This window comes from Poecilia formosa, unplaced genomic scaffold, assembly GCF_000485575.1.
Source record: "Poecilia formosa unplaced genomic scaffold, Poecilia_formosa-5.1.2 Scaffold221, whole genome shotgun sequence".
NCBI classification, from domain to species: domain Eukaryota; kingdom Metazoa; phylum Chordata; class Actinopteri; order Cyprinodontiformes; family Poeciliidae; genus Poecilia; species Poecilia formosa.
Genome location: NW_006800160.1, coordinates 98,957 through 109,769, shown reverse-complemented (window position 1 = coordinate 109,769; position 10,813 = coordinate 98,957). Strand labels below are relative to the sequence as shown.

At 40.6% G+C, this 10,813-nt stretch overlaps 1 protein-coding gene across 2 annotated transcripts in view; it reads right to left on the bottom strand.

Moving 5' to 3' along the window:
- The window catches only part of psd2 (pleckstrin and Sec7 domain containing 2), a 44,016-nt gene that overhangs the window by 19,067 nt on the left and 14,136 nt on the right, over positions 1-10,813 (bottom strand). For both annotated transcript variants that reach the window (XM_007568348.2, XM_016679807.1), the window contains one exon: positions 8,450-9,271. In XM_007568348.2, coding sequence (XP_007568410.1) covers positions 8,450-9,271 — 822 coding nt within the window. The remainder of the gene's footprint in view (positions 1-8,449; positions 9,272-10,813) is intronic.

Sequence of the window (10,813 nt, the reverse complement as noted above, 5' to 3'; positions counted from 1 at the left end):
TTTTTATTATTCCTGATTGTACTGACTGAAAAATGAAAGTTCTGTTATTTTTACATTATTTTTATTATTCCTGATTGTACTGACTGAAAAATGAAAGTTCTGTTATTTTTACATGTTTGATCAAGCTTGTGAAGCTATTGGTGTGTTTAAGTGAGGCAGAGTTAGCAAATGAATCTGTAATTCATTTATGTCTGTTTTTTTTTTTGTTTTTTTTAAGAAACATTTAAAGTCAATTCAGCTTTGTTTTCCTGGATCGGAATCAGGCCATACTAAACCCCAGATATCGGTATCAGAAGTGAAAAAAGAGGATCGGTGAATCCCTAATTAAAGAAAAGCAAATTTATCTAAGGACAGGACTTGTTAATTAGAGACTTTTAACATCAATTCTGCATCACAGACAATAAGAAGAATCCTCGGTGCCAAGCCTGGAGCTTCTTCTGGTATCTGCCATGAAAATCAAAACAACTAAAAGTTTCACTTTCATAATGAAAGAAAGCTCTAGCATTTACCTGCAAACCTGTTTTTTCGCCATAGTGTTGATCTATTTCCAGTCTCGCTCTGTCAGTCTCCCTTTACAGACACAGCAACACAACATCACCACTTTAGCTGCAAACAATGAACAATGGTGACCTCTTTTGGCTGAGTGAGACCAATTATGCTCAGGTGTGGGATTGTGTTTGGTGAAACACTGAACAGCAGCCTCGTCTGACTCGCAGAGATTAACCTCTGGGAAAACAAAAAAAAAAAAAAAAAACAGCCACGCTTTTACAGTGAACAGCATCCCGGGCTGCGGTGGGAAGAGCCTCCGCCAGCCAAAACAGTCGTTGCTACAGTAAGAATGTGGGATGTGTCATTAAACACGGAGTCGGGCTATAAATAGAGACGGCTAAATCTGCCAGCGTTGAAATGATTCCCTTACTGTGTGCGTTGCGGAAAGTGGCTGGAAGGAAAGAAGGAAATTTTGTGCTGCTGGATGTTTTTTAAAAAAAAAAAAAAAAAGTGTGTAGTCATCTTTTTGTGTCTTTGTGTGTGTGTGTTTGTGTCTATATAGCTGCCTGTGTGAGAGCCAGGAAAAGATAATCTGCAGGATGTTTCAGCTCAGCTATAGAACCATGCTGAGATTTTTATTTCCTAAGTAATGCCATGAAAGAGAGAGAGACAGAGAGAGAGACATTTCCTATGTGTGTCGTTGAGGAAGCTTCGGGATGTGAGCGAATTAAGCGCAGCCCTTGTTTACGTAAGCGCTGCTGCTGGCCCGTGAGTCTTTTATGCCGATGTGCGTTTCTCACTCCACGTACATGAAAGAGATTAGTCCACACGCCAGAGCTGCTCCTCTGATATGGAAACAACTGCGCCTGGCTTTCATCTGCTTTCCTTGGCGCTCTGATCTGTGGGGCCTCGCGAGGCGGCGGGGAGGAGCGCATGCAGCAACGCAACGCATGCACGCAAATAACCGACCAGGAACAAACCCAAGCAACGCAGGGAGACCCATCTATCTGTGTGTGTGCTAATAGTTCAGTTCATATTGGTGTGTAAACTGCTGTGACTAATGTCAGGAGGGAAGTTCCATATAATTGGTACAAATAAGAAGCCAAAACTGCAATCAGGTTAGAATCCTGAAAGAATTCACAAAAGGCAGAGGAGGCGGATTTATTAAAAAAAAACTAAACTAAAGTATCATCCTTCTCCAACAGTTTCTGCAGCTTCGTCAGTCACATATGCTGCTCCAACTGCTTCGCGCTGCATGCTAATGGTTTCTTGCAAACACACACTTCAGCTGTTGTGTGATTGATATTCAGTCGGCGTCCTCACACGTTCTACCAAATGTCAAATGTCAAATAATCCACATCCAGAGATGCATGTCTCCTCAAAGAAAACGGCAAATTCATTCGCAGCCCGCATTTTGTGTTTCTGTATTTGGCCTCCGGCCAGAACAATGGCTGGTGTTTGTTTGTCACACCGGTTGAGAGGACGGCCTTTCAGATCTGTTAGCTCTACAGTCTGTTCTCCCTTCTCTACGGATTTAACAAAAAAACTCTACACCATTTATTAATCTATGACAGAGTATTAGGGCCATACTGAGACAAAACAAAATCTAAAAAAATACAATTATGAGAATGGTCATAACAGTAAGACAATAAAGTAAAACTATTATGAGAATGAAGTTGTAATATTATGACTTTATTTTGTATTATTTTAACTTTATTCTTGTACGGGTGTATCTAATATTATGTAATTTTATTACTTTGTTCCTGTAATTGAATTTTAAAAAAAATTCTCAGCATGGCCATATACACCGTCATATTAATCGACACTATTTAGAAGAAAGTAAAATTATTAAACCAGTCCTAGTAAAAGTAATTAATGTCACATACAGACATTGAAAAGGCAGTATTATGTATTTTCCCGGCACATGGTGCTATTTCATAGCACAATCACATAATTATGCTAACTTCAGTTGTTATGAAAATGCTGCTCAAATATGACTTAAAATAAATCTCACTTTATGATTTATCAACCTGAAATTGAGCCTCTGTCTCTTTAAGAAGCTGCTGCTCTTTCTGAAGCTCCGCCTTCAGGAAGTCATCACAACATGGCTGCTCTATTAACCCTTCAATAAATGTTTTTTACCACCGTTTACCTGAGAAGTAGCTCCTGAAAAGTCATGTTTGGAGTTTCCCTCAAATGATGTGAACTTACAGGACATTGAGGCGTCCTGATCAGACGAGACTTTACACACAATGTGAAAAACTGTTGATGCTGCCACATTCCCACTGTGGAGCATGGCAGTGGGAGCATCATCCTGTGGGGGATGGGATACAGTACACAGGACAGTCCAGGAGGAAAACGTGCAGGCTGATAACAAATAAAATGCAAACTTGTCACCACTTTCACTCTTTCCCACTTTAAAACTACGCACTACCGTTTGCTGATCTATTGCATAAAATCCCAACGCAACGCGTCGATGTTTGTGGCTCAACGTGATAAGATGTGAAAAAGCTCAAGGGTACGCATATCTTTGTAAAACACTGTATCTGTTGCCGCACAGCCACTCTGTCCTGCGGTGAGAAAGACGAGCTGTTCGTGACGCTCCGGGAGCCGAGATGTGCAACCACGGCTAGTCACTGAAAAGAACGGAGGAGAGGAAAGGAGGATAAGAAGCAGCAGAAGAAAAACACCGAGAGGGGAAATGGAAAACAGTGGGATGCGATAAACAGAGGAGGACGGTGTGTTTGTGGACGAGTGGGGGGAGTGTGGGTGATTTTAGATGAGATAAAATGGCTCAAGAGGAGAAATGAATGGAACGTGAGAATAACAGGGAGACAGAAAAGGAAGCTCAAAATGTTGTAACGGTGCACGTCATACGTTTAAAAAAAACATCACTGATGTCTTATAATACCCATTTACAAGAAAATCCAACTAAAGAATGTCCTTTTAAATACAAAAAACTATGTGGATGGAGATTACAGGCTGTATTTGATGACAATAAACAGGCATTTATGAAAGAATAAGTAAAACAAAATCTACTTTTAGAAGTAAGGATGTACCCCAAAAATCAGTTCATATAAGACAGGGGTGTCCAAAGTCGGTCCTACCTTGTGGCAATAACAACCTTTTCAGCTTGTCAATGTTCTTCTTAGGCCTTTAATGAGCCGTCATTTGATCCAGGTGTGTTAAACCAGGGAGAGACACTAAAACACACAGGATGCCGGCCCTCCAGGACCCACTTTGGGCACCACTGATATAAGAATTGCGATTCTCATTTGCTACGATTCAGAATCAATTTAAAAAGTTCCAAACTTGATTTTAAAAAACAAAACAAGTCTGCTGCCTTTCAGCCTCCATTTTGTGACTACGGGGACGTTCTGACGTCACCATGGAGACGGGACCTGGACATATGAACGCATGACAGTAGCTGTGTTGCCACTGACCATAAAATTGTGCAAATTGGAAAATAAATCTGCTTAATGGAAGCACGGCGATTTTGAAAAAGCTCATGTTTTCCCATGAAAGTTTTGTGCGCCAAGATGACATAATTGTATCAAAATGTGATCAACAACCGGATGTTACTACTGGCAGAAAAGACAAAGAAGACAACAGGAAGAGGTAGGAAGATGGAGCAGCTTGTTTTTTTAATGTTTGTAACGTGAACAGTCTTATTCACGCAGGATTTTAATTGTGTTATTTAATGGAATTCGAAAGTGTGCTTTTTTTGACATTAACGGAAATATCGACAAAGTTTTGCAAACATAATGAAAACGTAGATCATAAAGAGGAAAGTAAAAAAAAAAGAAAACGTAGATAATAAAGAGGAAAGTAAAAAAAAAAAAGAAAGAGAGAGAGAGATTCAACCGGCCCCGTTTTTGTTGAAGGAAAACATTTTGGACTTATTTTGTTTCTCACAGAAGAGAAGACTGAGACTGACATGAGCTTTACCTTGGTAAAATTCACAAAATGAAGATTGAGGACTTCGGAAACACGGCAGCTACGCTACAGCAGAGTCAACTTCTGGATGGAAACTGTAACGTTGTCATCCACAGAAAGGTGGCGCTCTCTCTGTCACTGCTTTGTAAAAACACAATGGAGAAAGCAGTGAGGGAAAAACATTTTAATGTCGTTCTGCTTTGCTAAGCAGACTGGAGTAGAGCATGAGGATCCTTTACACATCTATAGACTGAAGCAGGAATAATTATGAATAATCGTTTTGAATCAAAAATCAGTTTGAAATTGAATTGAATCGTGGTCCCAAAAATGGGAATCCAATCGTGAGATGGTAAAAGATTTTCACTCCTATTTTGGTTTCATAACGAGGTCAATGCATTGCAGATCTACACTAACGAGACACAAAGGCCTATGATGATAATACATTTTACTGGATGATTAATTGTTCCAGGAATTATTGCAATAAACGATAATATTGGTGTTTTGAGACCATTTTCAAGAAATATATTGATAATGGTGTAATAATGCTAGTTTCCCCTCTCAAAGGCCAATAAACTTTAATTTTCTACAGAACACGTAACTCTGGAACGGGAGGATATTTTATGAAACCCAAAATAAATAAAACATGACAATGTAAAGGAAATTAAAACCACATGCAACCAAAACCATAAATAAAATGGATTATGAAGTCTCTGCAAACAAAAAATTACCTACTAATCATCACCATGGAAACCATCAAGCTCATTTTAATTGATTATGCAGTTTATTAATTGATTAACTGCTTATTGCGACAAGGCTTAGAGACTATTTTCTAATAAATACTACCTACAACATTAACCCTGATTTAGGCAAAAACTGTTAATGCTCTCCATTTAATCCCATAAAAGGACCAAAGCGGAACCGGGATCAATGTGCCTGGTGAAAATGGATGCTGTGGAGCATCTTTAATATTTCCCCTTTCACACTGCCAAACAGATGTATCCACTCCACATTTAAGTGCACAAATGTCTGGCAAAGCATGGCCAACACACAGAGCAATAATCGCTCACATTCGCTCTGTGAGACCCCGCTAGGCAGAGGGGAGGCTGAAGACGATGATGTCATGACACAAACAATAGCTCATTGAGGCTGGCGCTGGTGGTCAGGAAGCAAGGCCGTCCTTAAAGAACAACATCTGCGGACTGGATCGATGCGGAGACGAGAGCCCGAGAGCAGAGAAGAGCCGGCGTCTGGAGGCCTGGAGTCGGCCAGAGCTGCCGAGCGCCGGGCGAATCCCCACAGTTTGCTAAGCAGATCATGTCGGAGGGACTGTTTGCCGTTGCGGTCCGTTTGGAGCTGCAGGAGCCGTGCAGTGCAGGAAAACAAGCCTCAGAGACGGTGGAAATGCCAGCCAGGAAGACCTATGGCCTTAAGTCGCAGTGAAGCAGCGAGGTTTTCCCCATATGGTTCTGGTTATAGGGCCTCCCTCCCCGCCCCACACAGCCACCCCCACCCCGGGTGGCTCTACGCCGTTTTCCTCGAGTCTTTTAGGGCTATTAAGGTAATTATATGTAAGGAAGTAATGTAAGCTGCTGCTGCTGTATTCCCACAGTCCCATGGGGACTTTGCAAACGATGCTCAGAGTGGATGAGTTTACGATCGCAGAGGAAAATCGTTAAACCAGTTCAAAAGATTTTCTCTCTGTAAGGATCCTCCATCATGCAAGAACATTGTGGTTTAGAGACTTTTGCATTGTGCTTTTAGCTACCATTTTCCTCCTTTTGGGGATTTTGTATTTAGCTAACCTGCCTCGGTTTTATGTAGTTTGTTTTTGCATCGTCTGTCTGCGTGTTCCTGTACAGCTGGTCTTCATTACTTAACATTCTAACTCTGACATTTACTCTCTCTGCTGCTGCTTGTCGGGTGCTTCATGTTGTCATCGCCTTTTGTTGCATTATGGAGTTTCCTCCGGCTTCCATGTTGGTGCAGCAGATTCTTAGATTAGTGTTTCAGACTCCCTGCAATTGTAGCACCTTTAGTTTCAGAAAGTACAGTTAGATTTCTAACTGTATCTCTGCAGGTCCTCCGTGCTAAACTTACATAACAGGAAATCTTTATTTCGATTTAGCACCACTTACCATTTTTGCAAATACCCTTTATGAAAAGTGGTTAAATAGACAGTAAAAGGATGAGATGGTCACCAACGTCTCTGTTTTCAAAATCAAAAAGCCCTGCTTTAGAAAACTACTTTCAAACTTGAACTATTAAAGCCTTTCACAATTGAGCCAATATATAACTTTTACTTGCCAACAGAAAGCACAGCTGTGAATATACAAAGAAGAAGAAAGATTAAAGATATTAAGATGTGTGGAGTCGACCTACATTTTCCTTGTTTACTGAAAAGTGGTCTGCTTTCAGCAGCAGCTCTTTCCTCCAAGAGCTGCTTGAAGAAAAGTGAGATTGATCTGTCTGTACTGAAAGGTTAGTTGCTTTTTTTTAAAAAGAAGACCACATATCCACCTTCAACCCACACATTTTTCTCTCTCTAAGCACCCACTTGCAGGGTTTCACTTTACTAATGCCACCTGCTGGTTGAGTCAAGGTTACAACACGTTAATTACACTTTTGCCAGTCTGCTGCGCCGACTAGAGCAGATAAAAATGAAACATATATCACATTAACAGAAAAGAAGGCTGATAAAATCACTTTTTATAGTCTTAAGATTGTTCTAGTTTTGTCAAAAAGTAGAAAAATAAAACAGTAACAACACTTTTACACTCAAGACAGAAAACACAACTTAAATTTCCAGTCAGGATATTATTAGAGTACTATAGACTTTTCTACATCTCTGATTAATGCACATAGCCTGCTGATCATCTTGACACAACTCCACCAAACATAGAAACACTAACTCCCACAACACATTTTTTTCACTAATTATTGGTGACGGAGAATTGATTTTCGGCTCACCCAGTTGGAAACTCATCTATCCTATCTTTCACCGATCAGTAAACACACCACATCTCTAAGAGACGGAGAGAACTACATTCAGTATCAATTGATACTGGGTTGGGTCTGGAAATCTCTGAATTAATATAAGAATCTACATTTATTAATGCTAGTCACGCTAATTAACTGCAAATGAAAGATACTACAGAGCATTTAAAAGGTTTCCTCTTTGTTTGAGACAGTGAAACCCTGTGTGACTCCTCTCTGAACATGCAGCGTGACGCCACAGCTGTTCCTAATATATGTAATTAATAACCACTCATGGCAGGAGAGCTGGAACAATCATTCTCTGTCTTTTATCTTTGTGTATTGTAGTTCTTCAAGAGAAACTGGAATCAGTTCAAATCTGCTGGATAAAAAGCAGAAACTGGGAGTTTGCCACAACGTTCTGATGCGGCTCTACTGACTGTGACCAAACTTTAAAAATACATCAGCTAAAACCCAGCACAGAGATGAATATCAATTAGAAAGCCTTAGTAAAGGCAAACATTAAAAATATAATTAAAATAAATATATTTTTTTACTACTTCAGTTGTTTCATCCTAATTAAAGTGTGTGCAATTTTTTTTTACCTTTTATCCATGACTTGTCACTTTACTGTTATAGTTAGTGTTTAGTTCTGTAAAGACAGTAAGTGGTTAGAGTTCCTCCCAATAAAAATGACCTCTGACCTCAGTCTCCTATGTGTTCACATGCTGACCATACTATGCTGCCCTTGTGCTTAAAACCGTTTTACCAAAGACGCTCTTTAACTCGTCTTTGTCACTGTTGTATATATATAAAAAAAACACCTAATAATGAAACAAACAGTGCTCAGCCTGGTAGGGGAGCAAGTTAAGCCTGGTGGCCCGCCAGGCTGATAATACATTGATACTGATCAAGTGTCTATTGTGTTATAGATGTAGATATATTGTCCAGCCCTGGTTTGCAGCAGCCAAAAGTAAACTCGTGAATATAACCTTTAGCCTTCTACCTTCACATTTTAAACGCTACAGAGTGACAGCTGCCTCGTCCTTACCTGACAGAGCTGACCATGGCTCCGGCGCGCTCCCCGGCTCCCTGGGAGTCTGAGTGGTATCCATTGGGAATAGCCCAGCGTCCGGGCTGGCTCAGCGCGAACTCCGACCTGCTGCCTGGTATGGTCGTCCTTAACGGACTCCCCCCCGCGGCGCCGCCCGCTCCGCCTGCACGCACCGCGCTCTGCCCAGACGTGTCGTCGCCATCGAGGCCGTCGGCTCCGAGCTCGGCCCCTTCCTGCTCCTGAACCGTGGCCAGCTCCAGCTCAAGGGGCTCGGGCCCCTGCAGCAGGGACCTCTGCTGGATGAGCGGGGTCAGCGGCGCCTCGAAGCTGACGCAGCTGTCCGTCTCGTCCGTGAGCGACAGCACGTCCAGGGAGTCGAGGCTGCTGTAGCACGTGCCGCCCCTCAGCAGGGCGGACTCCACGATGCGCTCGAACGTGGAGCTGAAGCCATCTTTGTTGTCCACCACCTTGTTTTTCTCCTTCTCCTTCTCTTCCTCCTCCGACTCTCTCTCTTCTTCTTCTTCTTCTTCTTCTTCTTCGTGCGCATCAACCTGCTCTACGATCTGCTCGAACGCTGAGCTGAAGGTGTCCTGGTTTTCGGTTTCCTCTACATCTCCCTGGGCTCCTTCCTCCTCCTCCTCCTCTTCCTCTTCCTCCTCCTCCTCGTCCTCCACCTCCGTGTCGGCCTGCTCTACAGTCGTCTCAAAGTTGGAGCTGAAAGTGTCCAGGTTGGTCCGTCCCTCCCTCTCTTCTCCGCCGTCCTCCTCGCCGTCCTCCTCGCCGTCCTCATCATCGTTCCCGCTCGTACCGTTTTCAAGGCTGCAAAAAGAAAATCAGAAATTATCTTCAGATGACCTCTTTTATTCTGACACACTTTCAAACGAATGACTGACAACGATGTCATCCGTCTGAATTAGCATCTGAGCGGCCACTGCTGTAATTTAAAATAAAAATAATCTACTGTGTTGTTCATGAATTAGGAATACAGTTTGTTTTATGAAAGATAAATTTACAGTTCTGGTGAGAAGAAGGTCTGTCACGTTAGCAGATTTCGCTGGAGGATAAATTGTTCCAGAAGTTATTTACGATAAACGATAATATTATTGTTTTGAGACCATTCAAGTCATATAATGGCATAATAACGCATAAACACATTCTCAAAGATCAACAAACTTTACATTCTAATTAACATTTAATAGTGGAAGACATTTTAAATATCCAACATAAATAAACAAAACGACAGAAACAAAAAATAAAATCAATCATGAAGTTTCTGTAAACAAAATCGTCCTTCAAAGACAAAAGGTCGAGTTGAGACCAAAGCACCAGAATGAAGACTTTTATCATCCAATTTTTGGAAGAAAGAGAAAAAAAAAAAACCGATAAATCATGCAAACATAAATTATTGAGCTTGTTTTAATTCATCATAACTGATTTATAGCTTGTTGTGACAGGGTTAGTCAGAGATAGATACAATGTTTAATAATATTTGATGTCATCTCATATTAATTTGATCATTTGGGCTCTTCTTATTTTCTAAGTGAAATGATTATGGAATAATTAACTTCAGTTCTAATCCCAAAAAAAGAGAGTTTGGGGGAAAAAATTAATTTAATGTGGATTTGGCAAAATCCACTGTAAATGTTTCTTGGCAAGCCACAGAGAAACCACAAGTTTTGTAGTTATAAGACATTACAGATCCTAACTGTGAATAACTTTGACGATTTTAATACTTTTGTGTTTACCCCACATTAGTTTAAGTCAAAAAATATAATTTTAAAGTGGTCTGGATGAGAGAAACTCCTTATGAATAAATTCAAACTTTTTGGTTTTGTAAACCTTTTGAAGATTAAAGGGCTCAAATGCATCTTTACAACTTCAATACTCAGATGAAATTTAAACTGAATGCATGTAAACATCTGACCAGAACTGCACATAAAACAACACAAAAACATCTCAACTCTGTTTTGCCATTGCTGTGCTATCTTGTTTATTTCAAATTTATTCAACAAGAACCTTAACAAGTATAATTCCTATTTCACCTTTTTCATCTACAGATTCCTAATCTTTATTGTCTTTTCAAGACGACGAGTGCTTTTAAGCTGAGTCAGTTTTTTTATATTGTTTTCTCAACTGGCTGGAGCTTTTCTGTTAGAAACAGTGAGTGAAGCAGTTCAGGTTAATAATGTGTGAGGAAAACACATAGAGAACACCTCTTGAAGAAAAAATATTTCCAATAAAAAGATCAGCCACAAGAGGATTTCTGAGGAAACAGCAACATTAAAGGGGTAGAGTAATGTGTTTTCCAGGCACATAGTGCCATTTTATCAAGCAACTATGTTACCTTCAGTTGTTATAAAA